The 17709-nt window shown below is 34.8% G+C and overlaps 2 protein-coding genes across 5 annotated transcripts in view; both read left to right on the top strand.

Moving 5' to 3' along the window:
* LOC125670354 (solute carrier family 17 member 9-like) overlaps nt 1-17709 on the top strand; it is a 960148-nt gene that overhangs the window by 889788 nt on the left and 52651 nt on the right. The window lies entirely within an intron of this gene.
* The window catches only part of LOC125670150 (glucokinase regulatory protein-like), a 29722-nt gene that overhangs the window by 10807 nt on the left and 1206 nt on the right, over nt 1-17709 (top strand). The window contains exons 1-19 of one of the 3 annotated variants that reach the window (XM_048905140.2): nt 10-363; nt 618-690; nt 772-833; nt 1293-1361; nt 1871-1939; nt 2034-2107; nt 3385-3451; nt 3698-3846; nt 4141-4181; nt 4559-4623; nt 4728-4840; nt 7411-7515; nt 7995-8092; nt 8812-8888; nt 10221-10311; nt 13156-13232; nt 13423-13622; nt 15974-16013; nt 16220-16354. In XM_048905140.2, coding sequence (XP_048761097.2) covers nt 624-690; nt 772-833; nt 1293-1361; nt 1871-1939; nt 2034-2107; nt 3385-3451; nt 3698-3846; nt 4141-4181; nt 4559-4623; nt 4728-4840; nt 7411-7515; nt 7995-8092; nt 8812-8888; nt 10221-10311; nt 13156-13232; nt 13423-13622; nt 15974-16013; nt 16220-16354 — 1599 coding nt within the window. In that variant the 5' untranslated portion in view covers nt 10-363; nt 618-623. Of the gene's footprint in view, nt 1-9; nt 364-617; nt 691-771; nt 834-1292; nt 1362-1870; nt 1940-2033; nt 2108-3384; nt 3452-3697; nt 3847-4140; nt 4182-4558; nt 4624-4727; nt 4841-7410; nt 7516-7994; nt 8093-8811; nt 8889-10220; nt 10312-13155; nt 13233-13422; nt 13623-15973; nt 16014-16219; nt 16355-17709 lie in introns of those variants that run through there. The other 2 variants (XM_048905141.2, XM_048905142.2) reach the window with 2 other exon arrangements.

Consider the following 17709-nt stretch of genomic DNA (forward strand, 5'->3'; position numbering starts at 1 on the left):
AGATGTATCCCGATCCCGATTTCAAAAAAAAATATCTTGTGACCAAAAGCCTTCTTTTTAAGCTCAGAAATTATCAACATTGCTGTTTGATATTAGTGAAGAAAAACTAATGACATGCTGACTAATCGTCATTCATGAAGTAAATGGCTAAAATAGCTATAAGTATTTTTTGTGAAATTTTAAGGGGGCGGGGAAAATATTTTCGGTAGCGATAAGAAGTACTTCAGAGACTGCGTTACAATTGTACCAGGAAACGTATAATCAAGATCGAATGTTTGATGTAATTTAACAAACGCGATGTCAGATGACCCACAAACCAAGTGCTGATTTGATAAGAATCATTTTAGCGGGAGGCACTGGCAGGTAAATCAAACCATTGACAATAATGACATTATGATTTTATTCAATATATATGTATAAAAGAGGGACCTGTATACTTATAGCAATGAAAAGGCTTGAAGTGAGGTATTGATTTTTTTAAAAAGAAAAGTCAGGATTTATTCTTTTCACTTCGTCACTTCCAGAGCACTTGAGTTCTGAAAATTGTGTTTTAAGGGGGATAACTCATGTAGACCTATACTTTCTGTTTTGATGATGATGTCTTTGCATCTGTTTAGGCTACCATGTCTACGCCGGTAACGGAGGCTGCCAATCCCATCACAAACAAAATAGATGTGGCTAGTCCACTAGGTAGGTGCAGATATAGGTAGCTTCATATTGGTAATCAGTGAACTATCTGAAAATGATTAAACCTTTATCATTTCATTGCAGAGATAGTTTCTCTACTTCATAAATGTGACCAAGAAATATTTGACGGTTGGAATGAGTATAAAGTGAGTTGTTTATGTGAGGTACACTTATGAATTAAATTTCGTAATATACTATATGATATAAAATAGTTTTGGGCAGAATATACTTTTAAAATATATGCGCTATCTGCTCCAAATTACATTTTTATATTGTATATGTCAGAAGCCTAAGTAGTAATTAGCTTCATTTCTAATGATTTATAGTTTCTAAACATTTCGTGTGATTCATATCAATGAGAAAATATGAATTTAATGGGGCATGGAGCAATATTGTAGCATCATGCATATACTGGGATTCTTTGTGCTTACATCATGTGACTATCAGCAGACGACTTATATGATTTAAATTTGTTTGATGAATGCAAATTTACCAATCAAATTGTGTATTACAACTGAAGTTAAATTATAATATAATAACTGATTGATACATATTATTCACTAGACAGTTTCTTCAAAGTCTTAGATCTATTATCGTATTTTTAGAGTTTATTTGATGTAGAAGTTTTGGTCACCTTGGACAAACTGATCAATGTTGCTGGTTCCATATTACAGGTTTGTCAATTTCTGATAAAGTGATTGGATTTTGATAAATTTAATCCACTAAGGAAGTCTTTACAGGTAAAAATAAGTTTAGGTATTGCTTTTATTTATAGGACAATCATATTAATGTCCTTGTTTCACTTTGATTTGCAACTGTGTATATACTTGCAGTGAACAATAAAAAAAAAACACACAAAAAAAACCCAGTAGACTAAATACATCTGTTATACTTGTATTTCAAAGTGTGAATAATGTTGCATGAAAACACAGCTGATATGTTCTACAGACTACAATATAATATTGTATTTATGGTGCAGACATTGAATATGCACATTTTCTGTTTAGAGAAGCTATTTTTATAGTTTTATAAATACATACTGCACCTGTGTCTATGTCACAATGCAATAATTAATTATTCAGGAGGGTATATGTATATATGAAAGAAAATACAGGAACATGTTTTAGATGTCTGCAACATTTTGGAATAGTTTACAACAATTGATGTTATTATTTTTCTTCAGAATCCTGCAACAGGTCTTATAGTGTTGAGTGGATGTGGAACTTCGGGCAGGATGGGTTTCATAACAGCAGTGAGTTTTGTAGATACATTTCTTTGATCATTAATGGATTTATAATCATTAATATAATAATTAAAATCAAACTCATTTTCAATCTTTGCTTAAGAGGACTTTCAATGGCAAGCTGTCTGAGTTGTCCAAGGTGCCATGTTTTAAATACCTCATAGCAGGGAGGGACAAGTAAGTGGTGCATCTGAACTATGTCATACAACTGATAATGTCCCTTACACGTGTACCGTAGTTATTCAAGGAATTAATGTCTAGGGCCTAATAGGTTGTTTCTAATTTTGGGTTTATAATCAAGAAAATGAAGCTGATTATAACAGAAATTATCTCGTGTTTCTATCGTTTAATATCCCACCATAATTATCGACCAACAACCTAGACATTCATTGCTTGTACGTATAGTTTATAAAATTACTTTTCTGGCCCTAGGATCATTTCAATCACCTGTAAGATGTTCATTGCTTTTGAACTGAAACTCTTAATTTAAAGACACTAAAAATTTGATAAAACAATACTGATTAACAATTTTATTTTTGGGTGATTTTCTTCTCATCATTTCATCTTTATATTTGGATTTTGACTTAAGCTTAAGATGTTTTATGATCCACAGGCATGCTCTCAATGATACAGTATAACGGGTATTTTCTGCAGTTTCCATTTTTGTGAAATTTTGCGGATAGGACAAATCTGCAAAAATTACAATCGCAAAAAATATATCGATACATATAACCGATATACATGTATATATATTATTACTACAATAGCAACTCGATCCGAAGAGTTGGATCACATCGAGTCGACAGGCGCAGATCATCAGATCAAACAAGACAAGTTTGATCTGATGATCTGCGCCTGTCAACAAGACATGATCCAACTCTTTGGATCAAGTTACTGTAGTAATGATAACTATATTATATACCCCCTTATGTATTTTTAATTCCATATTTGTAAGATAGTAAATGTAATCCAGATTATCAAAAACATAGGCATACAATGAAATACGCAGTTTTGTTTGTGAAACAGTGGATATTATCGACAAAAAACATTGCGTTGATGCATTATGATGTCATAAGCTTCAGAGAGGATACTGATACGGAATCAGAAAATGACAGTGTCCGGATCGCACTGTGAAATCCACAATATCAAAAAACGAAACATTGATGGGTATATAATAAAAGTATAGATAGTTTTAATTCATCAGCAGAAATTGGAAACACAGAATACAATTTGCTACCTTTTAGGGATCTGATCGCAATAATTTCCACCTGCAGAAAATACCAGTTATACAGTATCTAAACAAAGCAAACCTCTTTGGACACAAGCATGAGTTCTTGTATGAAAAATTATAAACATTGAACTAGCAAAGGATTACAACTGACGAAACATGAGTAAACGTAAATAGTTTCTGTTCTTTGCATTGACTGTGATTACTTCCTGTTTCTGTATTACAGAGCTCTGTTTACCTCACAGGAAGCTCCAGAGGATGACCCTAACTGTGGAGTGGAAATGTTAAAAGAGGTCAGTACAGATCAGAAGGAGGGGTATCTATAGCAATGGGAATGCCAGTTCTGTACAATATTCATAAGGCAATGTGAGCACTGATTTACTTTTGCAAATATTTATCAGGTACACTGTAATATGAACATGTATATTTGTGTAAATATTGTCAGGCAGTGTGAACCCCGCAGTTTTTTATTTTTTGTGTGTATACGTGTGAGACATTGTGCACACCGATAGCTTATATATGAATATGAATATCATCAGGCAACAGTTGGAAAGAAGCAGGTCCTGTTTATTGGCATTACATGTGGGTTGTCTGCCCCTTATGTTGGAGGCCAGCTGCAGCACTGCCTGGATAACCTGGACGTGTTCACTCCTGTGGTGCTTGGCTTCAATCCCACCAACTTAGCAAGGTGATGGGTGAATTTAGGTGTAGTAAGACAGCAAAAATCATAAGATCACAAACATTCATTAAAATGATGCACAAATATTTTCACATCACCCTCAAATGCACTGCTAACTGAACAGCTGATAGAAAACCCTTTTTGACAGATGACTGAAATATTGAAATGTAAGTGATTTACTTCAAGTTAGAAACTTATTAAACAATATTGATCTTGCCTTTAATTTAAATCTATAAAACAATATTCATCATGTCTTGTATTTAAGTCTGACATATTATGATAATTTTACATTTTCTTTGGTAGAAATAATGCAATAGAAAAGTGGGATACAACATTTTTACAAGGTAAGTTGTTCATGTGTTTTATTAGTATTAATTGTATCTTAATTATCAACAAAATTTCTGTAATAGCAGTCATAGTTAAAGTTGAAAACATCAGTGATGAAGGCTAATAATAAAGGTTGAATATCTTACATCTGGTTTCCATGGTGTTTAGCTGAGTCAGTCTCCCAAAGGAAGGGACACCAGTTTATTGCAGTTTAAAGCCAGAATAATACCCTTTTATGATGCAGATGAAGTGAATCATCCAAGGAAATTAAGAGATTTCAAACTGGCCACTTACTGATTATTAAATCACTGTGCAATATTGCTTTTTGATACTGTACTAGTAATTTAATTGTGAGATTTATAATTCATTGAGATTTGCTGTATTTTGAGAATAGTGGTGAACAAAATGGAAGAAATGAAAGCAATCAGTAAAGTGTTCATCTTGAATCCTGTTGTAGGGGTAAGTTTTATGTCCAGACCTGTCAGTTTTACAAATGTAACCTTGGTGTTGCAAGTTTATGTAATAAGGCAATCTTTCTTCCATATGCTTCTATTTCATTTTAGCCTGAACCAATTACTGGATCAAGTCGAATGAAGAGCGGGTCAGCAACTAAAATCCTTTTGGAAACCATCTTTGCAGGTGCTACTTTGTCTGCCTTGTCTGTGGATCGGCCATGGTTTGTATTTCTGTCTTTTGTACCACATTTGTACACATTTTAAATGTTTGTTCAGATTAGTAACAATGTGCAGATGTAAAGGAAGTGAGAAAAATTGAATAATGTGTGTGTGTACTTATTTCAGCAGAATTCATATTTTAGTGCCTGTAGCACTGAAGTAAGAGACTGATTTATAAGTCTTGATTGTGCTCAAATGTGAAACTTTCAAGCTACTTACTAGCATATACAGTCAAAAGTATGTGCAGTCGGAAATGTTGTGTAAACTGTACCCCTATTTTGGCATCCAACTTTGAATTATATTTGTGAAACCCAGTTTTTGAGAAATTGTCGAAACTAAAGATTTTTTTCTGGTCTGGTTTGGACAAGTTTTTGTATATTTTAAACATATACAATAGATCGTGGGACCTAAATTCGAGGAGGAATGTCAGTTGGATTATTGTCATATATAATTTTTATACACCCGTCTTTAGACGGGACGTATTATGGTACAGCGATGTCTGTACATCCGTCCGTTCGGGGTTTTCTCTTTATAATTTCATTTCCCTTTCACATATCATGCTGAAACTTGCTGTGTAGCTTCTTTGTGGGTCACTCTAGATCATACTGCAATATTGATCCATTTCGATCTTTTCTCCAGGAGTTTTGCCCCTTTATTTGGAAATAATTATTATATGGAGGGTACATAATTTGTCTGCCCTACTCCTCCCACAGTTTTCAAGTGAGAGCCTTCTTATGCCCTATGCCCCCTTCAAAGAAGAGGGACATATTGGTTTGCACCTGTCGGTCGGTTGGTAGGTCGGTCAGTAGACCACATGTTGTCTGCTCAATATCTTGAGAACCATTCTCTTGATGATAATGATATTTCATATGTGGGTTGGTTATGAGTAGAAGAGAACCCCTATTGTTTTTCAGGTCAAAAGGTCAGGGTCAATCTACTCTGGACATAGGAATATAATGTCCGCTCAATATCTTGAGAATCCTTTGCTTGAAAAACATCAAACATAGCACACTGGTACATCCTAAGGAGTAGATGACCCCTGTTAATTTTATGGTCAAAGGTCAAGGGTCAAACTGGGGATAGGAATATACTGACCATTCAATGTCTAGAGAACCCTTTGCTTGACAGACATCAAACTTGGTACACCAGTACATCTTCAGAAGAAGATGACCCCTATTGATTTTGAGGTCACATAGTCAAAGGTCAAGGGTCAAACTGGACATAGGAATATACTGTCCGTTCAATATCTTGAGAACCCTTTGCTTGACAGATATCAAACTTGGTATACTGGTACATCTTCAGGAGAAAATGACCCCTATTGATTTTGAGGTCACATGTATAAAGGTCGAGGGTCAAACTGGACATTGGAATATACTGTCTGCTTAATATCTTGAGAACCCTTTTCTTGACAGACATCAAACTTGGTACACTGGTACGTCTTCAGGAGAAGATGACCCCTATTGATTTTAAGGTCACATGGTCAAAGGTCAAGGGTCAACCTGGACATAGGAATATACTGTCTGCTCAATATCTTGAGAACCCTTTGCTTGACAGACATCAAACTTAGTACAGTGGTGTATATTCAGGAGGAGATGACTCCTATTGATTTTGAAGTCAAAAGTCAATTGTTGAACTGGACATAGTAATATATTGTCTCCTATATTTTAAGAATTATTTGCTTGATTGACACCAAACTTGGTACACTGGTACAGCATAAGGAGTAGATGACCCCTATTGATTTTTAGGTCACATGGTCAATTCACTCTTTACATAGGAAGATATTGTCTGCTCAATATTTTGAATTGATGATACTACTATCAATTAAATGATGTGTGTGTATAACCCTTTTCAATTTTGCACCATGGAGGGCATATGTGTTTTACAAACATCTCTTGTTTTGTGGAGTGTTTGTATGGGTATTGAAGATGTGCATGTGGGATGGATTTTGATTTTCTACAAATTTTGAGAAAATTACAGGTTGTTGAACTTAGTCTATTTGGAAATTAATATTCTATGGAGGGTACATAATTTGTCCGCCCAACTCCTTCCACAGTTTTCATGTGAGGACCTTCTTATTTGGTGGAGTGTTTGTATGGGTATTGAAGATGTGCATGTGGGATGGATTTTGATTTTCTACAATTTTTGAGAAGATTACAGGTTGTTGAACTTAGTCTATTTGGAAATTAATATTCTATGGAGGGTACATAATTTGTCCGCCCAACTCCTCCCACAGTTTGCAAGTGAGGACCATCTTATTTTGTGGAGTGTTTGTATGGGTATTGAAGATGTGCATCTGGGGAAGGATTTTGATTTTCTTCCATTTTTGAAAAAATTACAGGTTGTTGAACTTGGTCCATTTGAGGAAATCTAGATTTTTAAGCTAAGACCCTTTGTTTTATGAAAGTTTGTCACAGCCTCATGATGGCTGATAATACCTGAAGCAAAGTTATACAAATTATAGCACAAGAAAAACACCCTATGTAAGCATTTCACGGTCGTATTATGTACCGTTTGTGGTACTCTTGATAGACTAATATCTGTATACATAACCATGAGAATATTTGTTTTGTAGGCAGACAGAATCTTTCCTTCGGTGCTATCAAGTTGTTTGCAATGAGCTTTATACTAAAGAGAACATGAAAAAAGTTGCTCAAATAGTGGAACTTGCAGGAACTAGGTATGATGTGTTAAAATAACACTTATATCTTTGAATTGGTGTAATGATTTTCATGAAGCATTGAAATAAGTGGATCAGTATGCAGCGTACGCTATACAGTAATAAATGATTGGTTTTAATAACTAGCATATACACTTGTGCTCTTAGAATTAGAAGTGCTAAGAATTTTTAAACAATATGTACTACAGAGGTTGACTGAATATCAGTAAATATGAATAATGCCCACCCTCGGTCATTGTGCAGAAACAGACCTTACAAATTCTGTCTGCTTGACTGTTTAATGACTGGGTGGGTATATTTCCTGGACCCAGTTGCACAATGGTTAATTAACTTTAACAGACAGTTAATTTCCTATTAACTCTTACATTTATATAGCATTAACTAGAGATTAACTGTCAGTTAAATTTAACTCATCTTCGTGCAACAGGGCCCTGATCTTTAGGCAATGACCTATAAATGCAGGATTATGCATTTTGTAGTTTGAAGTCAAATGGCAGTATATATTATGCTGGTGAGAATACCCTTGGAATCATGGGAATGATTGATGCTTCAGAGTGTCCACCAACATACGGAGCTTGTAAGTTCTTAATCTAGTCAGCATCACGGTGTACAAGCCGATGACCGTATTACGGTCATCAAAAAGTGGCAGCTGACCATCATTTGACAATAATTATCAGTATCCAGTGGAGTATTCTTAATGTTAGTATGATGACCGTAACAAACAATGTTTATTGTTTTAACGAAGACCATAAATTATGAATTTGATGACCATATACTATATATTGAATTTACATGGTGTGTATTAAAATCAATTTAAATGCATTCTGAAGAGGTCAAAATAGCCTTGGTTTTGCATCATGACTACCCCGAGAAGTAAACCAGCAATGGCACCTATTTCATACAAGTTATTATGAAGGCTACTGTCGCTTCTTGAATCCTAATTCAAAATCGGAGTAAACGGTCATCATGAATATTTGTAACGGTCATCATACTACAAAACTTGGAGGTTGTTTTATCGATAAATAAGCTGGCTTTGGAGAAAACTGCAGTGACTAACATTAAGAATACTCCACTGGATACTGATAATTATCGTAAAATGATGCATATGAATAATCAATCATTGAAATCATGATTATAAAATTCTTACCGATGAGGTCAGCTGCCATTTTTTGATGACCATAATATATACTACGGTCATTGGCTTGTACACAGTGAGCTTGCTTGTTTTATCTTACATGTATATATGACTGTCTTTTGGGTTTTTTCTCATGTATATTGCATATATAACACTTTTAGCTCTTTCTGATGTGAGGGGATTTTTGGATGGAGGCTACAAATCATTCAGGAACAATGATGGGGACCTCAGTTATCTTGTAAGCTTCATTAAGTAATACAGTGAATATAATTAACACCATTTACTTTTTCATTTTGGAAATTTTAGCATTTAAATTAGTATCCTTGTAGTAGTTAACCCATATGATATTGTTGGTTATGTGCAGATACCCGATGGGCGTGGTCATTATGACCACGCCCATCGGGTATCTGAACATAATCAACAATATTATATGGGGTAAATGACTTGTACCATAGTTTACTATTATTCATTATAGCTTTCGGAAGCGCGGTCACCTGTTTACAATATGATGCCATATTTTTGGTCTTTACATTACACTTTGTACACCATATATTTCTATCAAAATGACTTTCTATCACCGAAAAATTAACATTAATTGTTTTTTAAAAGCCGTTTTTAACATGCATATAAATGTTTGGACTGTTGGTTTTGATATTTTTATTTCACATTTACTCATTCTCCGACTTCTAGTACCGGTATTTGCTTCAAAGAATTGAAATTAAATACAATTAAAATTCTAAGAACCCATATTTGTGCATTTTTCTGTTTAACAATTTAGCAATATCTAATTGATGATGGTGGTTACTCTTTTAAAAATCCTATTTGATATCCTTCATTGTAATACATATTTTGACTAAATTGGCTGAAAAACATTTACATGTATATACAATAGATTAAAAAAATTGGTGTAACATAAGCGAAAAAAAAAAAAAAATTAAGAATTATAAGGTGCGGAACCATAAAAGAAACACAAGTCTGATTAGCCGCTGCTGTTCACTCTGTCCGGTAAACAAGTTTATCTCTCAAACGCGTTCTTATCACGTGACTGGGTCTTTTATAAAACTCTTTATAAATGATACCCGTATTTCTACGTACACATGTTTCTCGACTTGAGGAGAATATGGAAATAGAAAGTCTTTGGGACGAAACCATTGATGATATTATCGTGTCTCAAGCTTCAAGTGAGATTCACTGCGAATATTTATTTGGAGAACTTAGTCTGCGTCAGTTATCCGTGTGTGATATGTGCAATTTTGATCTGGAGGAACTTCATACAGTGGACAGTGATGTTGTTTTGTTTTTGTTTTTTTCGAGAATGTGGGCGGGGTTTGAAGAAAAGTGTGGGTTATGTACAGATAACTCACACTTTTAACAAAAGAAAGCACGCCAAACTATGGTACAATACTGTATGGCAGTACTTACAGTATAGAATATACATTTATTGTCAGAATCGAAAGCATCATTTACATGTATTTTTAGATTTTATTGTTTTAAAGAAATTCAACATAAATAATTCAATGTTGTATTCCTGTCTTCCTGTAAGTAATTCAGAAAAAAAAATTAATTTCAGGGAGTGCATTTCCAGATTTCATTTGATAATATGGTAAAGGACATATTACCTTTTGTGAAGCCAAATGATCTTGTGATTTACCTATCTAGAGGTAAGCACTAACCTATACGTATTTTTTTATGTACCCTCCATGAAATGACTGGTGCATATAGTGTTACCCTTTTCCATTGTTTTGTCGTAATTCAGTTTCCATTTATTATCTCGGCTTTGATTGCTTATATATAACTGAAATTAAGTACATGCAGGTGACTCTCTATAACTCAAAGATCAAGGAATCTTTATAAAACTCAGAGAGATTGAGAGATCGAAGGTCAAGTCAAATCTGAAAATTATAGGTCCAACCATAATGGTTCCTATTTCATGGTAACTGGATTGCATATTTACAACATCCTGGGCTTGTTTTGAAATGGGTTTTTCTTCATATTTTTAAGGTAATTGAGTTGATTTCAACAACACAGAACTTAGTCCTGCATGAATACAAATATTTTTTAAAAGTTTATTTATTAATCTATTTTTTTCTATGCTAAATTAGATATACATGTACAGTCTGTACATAATTACACAACAAATTTCTTAGAAAGGAATATTAAAGTTTCACAGTCACGACACAGAGCACAATATTAATTGTCACAATTTTTAGTCACTATACACAAAACACATTCTTATATGTAACAATGTTTCATTGGCATTTCACTTAATAATTTTCTCAAAATTACTGTTTCATTGTTTGGTCAAAACTAATCAAAAAAATTTTCTTTAGTCCTATTATATATAACAAAAACACACAGGTTTAACAAGGCCAAGCCAGCATTCCTTGTTATCCAGGTAAGGTCCAAGTGGAATTTTTTTTAAGCTGTGTATATGCTACCACCACTTCGGGAGATTTCACTTCGAGAGATCAAAAGTTTGATAGTAAATTTGCATAGTTTGCATAGAGAAAGAATAAGGACCGTGATTTCATTTCAAGAAATCAAAAGTTCGAGCCATCTCGAGTCACCTGTTGATACATCATGAGAAGTCTTTGATTTTTGACAGAGTTGTGCCCCTTGGACTTCCTTACTCATACATGGACATTTTAAATTAAAATTTTAATTTAAAATTCAGGATATAGATACATCGCAAGAATACACAGGTCAAGACCATCTATGGGTTTCGTCAAAAGATTTTGGCAGAGTTATGCCCCATTTTCTCAGATATACATGCACCTTTTGAATGGAAATTTGCGATATAGATATATCATAACTATATTCGGTTACATTAAGCCAAATTTTGTCAGAATTATGCCCCTCAGACTTAGAATTTTTTTTTTATTTATGGTTTCTTGTCATTATCTCAGTTATACGTGTACATAGAGATTTTGAATTGAAATTTTGGGAAGGGTATTTGGTTCTGGTCAAATGATTTTTGGGAGAGTTGAGCCACATGAAATTTAAAAAAAAATTAAAATAATTCAGTTTACACTCATCATCTTTGTCATACGTGTATTTTAAATTGAAATATGGGTTAGAGAATTATAGGTATATCATGAGAATACTTATTAAATAGGTCATGAGGCTTTTAGCAGAGTTATGGCTCTTGTACGGGGGCATTTGTGTTGCTCCGACACATCTACCGGTAGTTAGATTTATGTAGGATTGAAATGGGTACACAGGTTGTAGCATTGTTCTACTGTTGTTATGGTTTATCGCAATTCACCTTTGAATTAGAACGCTTTACCCGATGTAGTATTGCGTTGTGTGACGACACAATTGAATGAGACAATTGAACAATTTGAATAACATGTTTGATGTAATACAACAAGAGTTTTCATTGGCCGATTACAGCCCGCCCACTTTCTCGAGCGGATTCAGTGTAGCTGGAGAACTGTACATAGCTCTCTGAAAAGATCCACCTCTTATAAAAACCTTCGATTTACGGGTCATTAAAAGCTGCGGACGGTTGAGGCCTGAAATCGGTGTATTCTTGTGTTACTGTCTCATAAACTCAATATAAAAAAATCTTAACATATTTTCCTACTATATACTTGCGTCCAAACATACCTTCAAATATTCATTAAAGCCACACACCACCCGAAAACTCGCAGCTTCAAATGATTTCGTTTGTTGACGTAGCCATGTTAGGTAGCTGGTCAATTCGAACTCTTGTTATTGGTATCTTATTCATAAAATCGGTTGCAAGTTATGTATTCGCTCTTCATTTATTATCAACACGAATAATTAATAGAAATTAAAACATTTTTGTACCAGTTTTTGAAAAGGTAAAATAAGCTCTAGATGAACGAAAATGCTACATAAGCCCATTAGATGGAGATCGGCCGGCGCGGCCGCTCGTGACTAATGAAAGCCGCACTGCCGTGAGTTTAGCTATTTGAATAATTATCATTTAATAGGACTGGGGTGGTATATTATTTAAACAACTTAGCTAAAATATTTGTGGGGTATTAGTACACATCTAGACGCTATTGTGCCAATATGGAAATGAACCGGGATTCGAATTGACTGGCTACCTAACATGTCTACGTCTACGAACGAAATCATCAAAAGCTGTGATCGAGTTTTGGGGTCGTATGGGGCTTTAATAAATATTTGAAGGTATGTTCGGACACAAGTATAGTAGGAAAATATGTTAGGATTTTTTTTATATTAAATTTATGAAACAACAACCCAAGAATACAACTTTTTCTCTTTCTCCCTTTGAAGTTTTTTTTTCATCTAGCATCTGGCCGTCATGTTTTCTAATGCTGACTACTCCCGTATAAGGGAATTTGGGCGGACTTATACATATGGACCAATGAGAGTTTCTGTTGCATTTCGCAATTGTATTACAAACAGATTCAATTGTGTCGTCACACAACGCAATACTATATCGGCCAAAGCGTTCTAATTCAAAGGTGAATTGCGATAACACCCTTCTGTTTTATTCCTGTATTCTGTAGATGGTAAAGTAGATGAAAAGATGACAAATTGCCTCTGCAAAAAAGCCCTAATATCTTTTGCCAGTAACTCTCACACAGTAAGTTTTAGTACAACTTAGCATCTTTATTGAATACTGTTTGTATTTCATAGCAGACTGGTGTAATTCATCCACTTGAATAGTTTATTATACAACTGATAAAGAAATTGTATCATCCCATACATATAAATTACATCATATGTACCCTGTTCTGTTGAGAGACAACAGTTACCAGAAAGACATTTTGCAGAGAATTTCAACAGATGTAGAAGTCCAGATATCTCTGCCAAAAGAAAACCTTGCCTCCCTGATCGGCGAGAAGGCTGTTCACCAGTTCTCCATGTTGTTTGAGGAGATCAGTGCAAAGTGGATTTGTAATGCCATCACAACAGGTGCTCACATCATGAAGGGAAAAGTTTTCCAGAATATCATGGTGGACCTCAAAGTCAGGTAAAGGTTATCTCCTAAACAACTTTCTTAACTTCTTTTATACTGCATCTTTCATATAAATATCTAAAGCCTCAGTCGCATCGAATAGTATGATTTATAGCAGTTTGGTGACATCATGATGTATTGGAGTTCTTTTCTATGACTTCAACTCTCGGTTGCAAGTCCCTATTGGTGAAATGTTGAGTTTTAGGTCATGCAAATGATGTTCTGATTGGTCATGTGTTTACAAAAGATCAATCACAAGATCAGTGGTATTTAATTGTGTGACTGGTGGTAGTGACCAACGACTAGTTTAGAATCAGTCCCAGTGAGTCGCATTTAATTGTGTGACTAGTAGTAGTGACCAACGACTAGTGTAGAATCAGTCCCAGTGACTTGTGACTCATCGCTATCACCAATGTTTGATCATAAGATTCATCACTGTGACTTATGACCAATTGCAGCCAGATCGCTTTGGAATTTTCATATGTTAGGCAGTTGGCACGCCCTTATGCCATCCAAAAAAGCAAGTTCATGGAGGAAAAGGAATGACAGTAAAGAACCAGATATTTCTCCAGATCTCCAACCTTTGTAGAATTGTGGCTTGAGAAACTTTTGTTGCATATGAATTTGCACTTGTATCAGGTCTTCACTGCTGGATATGCATTTGAACCATGTTGACACTGTATACTGACACTGTATACTGATACTGTATACTGATTACGGACACTGTATACTGATACTGCATACTGATTACTGACACTGTATACTGACACTGTATACTGACATACTGACACTGTATACTGACATACTGACACTGTATACTGATACTGTATACTGATACTGTATACTGATTACTGACACTGTATACTGACACTGTATACTGACACTGTATACAGACACTGTATACTGATACTGTATACTGTATACTGACACTGTATACCGACACTGTATACAGACACTGTATACTGACACTGTATACTATGTTGTTTTTGCTCGGTGTTTTTTCGCCCTTCTAGACTTGCAGACAGTTTCATCCCATTTTAAATTCAATTAGCCAAAGTCATTTTAAAAGAATTCAATTTGCCCAGTCTTAAATTCGCCCAATGACGAGGGCGAAAATAAAATGGGAGTGGATATTCCCCTGTATACAGTATGCTATTTTTGTACATGGACAAGCCCAAAGCTGGTGGTAACATTGATTGTAAGGTCATACAACCAGTCGTAACAGATCTTGAGTAGTCGTATGATTCTGTATCAGGAGATTGTACAACCAGTCGCACCATCAATCACTTAGTATTGTGATTAGTAGTATGATTTGATTACAACTATAACGTCCAGAAATCATACACATTTGGTGGTGCGACCTTGCACGACTGGTAGGGTGACTTGCGTGCGACCACATGTCGTCGAAAACTGGTTTGGGTTTTGAACAAAGACCTTGCTGCGATTGACTTTGCTCACGATCATCCATGGCCTCTATGATTTATCCATGGCCTGTATGATTTATCTTGCGCTTAATCTGCGATTTGCCATTTCCAGTTGTAACTACTTGTATGTTGCAAGCTTTGTGTGACTGAGACTTTAATAATGAAATTTATATACAAGAAATAATTATTTTTCCATGATGATTGATAATCTATGCTTAATTCTAATATACAGTAAGGGCCGAGTTTTATTTTATGATAGATATTTTGTTTTGCTACATGTATATTACCGGGGTTCAAAGAGTCATGATCATTTTCATGGAAACCACCTGATACTGTTCAATTTCTTAATCATACAAAAATATCACATACAACTATTGACATTTTTTTTTTAGATCAAAACAATGCTTTAGCTATCTGAGAAGTACAATATTCACTTTTCTTTCTTTTCCTAAAGACCACACTAAACCCAATATCAACATGTCGTCATACAGTATTATGCCATAAAGACTCCACTAAACCCAATATCAACATGTCATACAGTATTGTGCCATAAAGATCACATTAAACCCAATATCAACATGTCATACAGTTTTGTGCCATAAATGTATGTGTAAAACATTTGACATTGGTTTCCATGTTTAACTTGGTTCAGATACTTTTATATTTCAACATTTTTAAATTAAACTAATTGCAATTACCTATACTCCCCCATCCTCATCACAAGTCAAGGTTTTGTGATTACATACTCTTGTGTGGTAATCACAAAACCTTGACTTGTGAGGATGATACTCCCCATACAAACTGTTATCATCAGACAATGTATCTGTTACTTCACATCAATAGATAAGAAATACATGAAAAAAAGAAAAATGGTCATGATCCTTTTTAAAGTTATGCAATTTCACACATAATTAACCTGAATATCTTTCCCAACATTTCCAGCAACAACAAGTTGTTTCACAGAGCTGTTGGCATTATAAAGGTACGTAACTGAACAAGTTTGTTATATTTCTAGTCATGCTGGCATGTCTGCTCTATTCACAGGAATCTATAATTATGGCATGTCTGCTCTATTCACAGGAATCTATAATTATGGCATGTCTTCTCTATTCACAGGAATCTATAATTATATATATAGTAAATTTTTCTTTAAGAATTGGTTAAATTTTGTGTACCTTCGTTTTTCAGAGATTTTCTGGCCTGTCAACAGAACAAAGCAGGGACTACCTGCTTCAGTCTATTTATGGCACAGACAGCATGTCAGAGGAAATCAAAAACCGCCCCATATCTAGTCACATAGAAACTGCCACACCTCTTTCTCAGGTGCAGTATATACCTAGAGTCAATAATTTATTTTGTAAACTTCTGGAATTCCCCCATAGAAAGTAAGGTGATCTTTCACCTAAAAATTTGGTCTTTCCACCTGAAAATTAATAAGGGTGGTCTACAGATCATGACTAACCTGCTTAGAAAGTTTGACTCGGGTAAATGATTACGTCTCCCATCTTTCAAGGGGAGACATATTGTTTTTAGCTCACCTGAGCTGAAAATTCAAGTGAGCTTTCCTGATCGTCTGTTGTCCGTCGTCTGTCCGTCTGTAAACTTTTTACATTTTCAACTTCTCCTGAACCACTGGGCCAATTATAACCAAACTTGGCCAAAAGCATCCTTGGGTGAAGGGCTTTCAAGTTTGTTCAAATGAAGGGCCATGCCCCCTTCAAAGGGGAGATTATCACAAAAATGCAAGAATAGGGTGGGGTCATTTAAAAATCTTCTCAAGAACCACTGTGCCAGAAGAGCTGAAAATATCGACAATAGGGGGATCAAAGTTTTACATGCAAATATATAGGGAAAATCTTTAAAAATCTTCTCAAAAACTACTGGGCCAGGAAAGTTGAAATTTACACGAAAGCTTTCTGACATAGTGCAGATTCAAGTTTTTTAAAATCATGACCCCCAGGAGTAAGATGAGGCGACAATAGGGGATCAAAGTTTTACATACAAATATACAGGGAAAATCTTAAAATAGCCTATTCTCAACAACCACTGAGCCAGAAAAGCTGATATTTACATGAAAGCTTCCTGACATAGTGCAGATTAAAGTCTGTTATACTCATGACCCCTGGGGTTAGGATAGGGCCATAATAAGGGATCAAAGTTTTACATATTTAATACATAGAAAAAAAATCTTTAAAAATTTTCTCCTTAAGAACCATTGGGCTAAAGAAGTTTACATTTGCACAAAAGCTTCCTGATATAGTGCAGGTTCAAGTTTGTAAAAATCATGGCCCCTGGGAGTAGGTTGGGGCCACAATATGGATCAAAGTTTTACTTGCAAATATATAGGAAAAATCTTTCAATATGAGCCAATGTGACTTGGGTGAGCGATGTGGCATGGGGGTTATTGGATAGACTTGAAACTTTGTACAATGTTTCATTGCCATTTGTAGATGTGCATATTATAGGGAAAAAAGGATCCAATTATTTTCATAAAAGTTATAATGGATCTAAGAGGGGTGGAGGATATTAAATAGTTTGTGAACCCTTCTCCTCCTATATGACTTATCTGATAGATTTGAAACTTTGTACTATGCTTCATTGCCATTTGTAGATGTGCATATTTGTGGGATTGGAGGATCCAATTATTTTCATAAGTTATAGTGGATCTAAGAGGGATA

This window comes from Ostrea edulis, chromosome 4, assembly GCF_947568905.1.
Source record: "Ostrea edulis chromosome 4, xbOstEdul1.1, whole genome shotgun sequence".
NCBI classification, from domain to species: domain Eukaryota; kingdom Metazoa; phylum Mollusca; class Bivalvia; order Ostreida; family Ostreidae; genus Ostrea; species Ostrea edulis.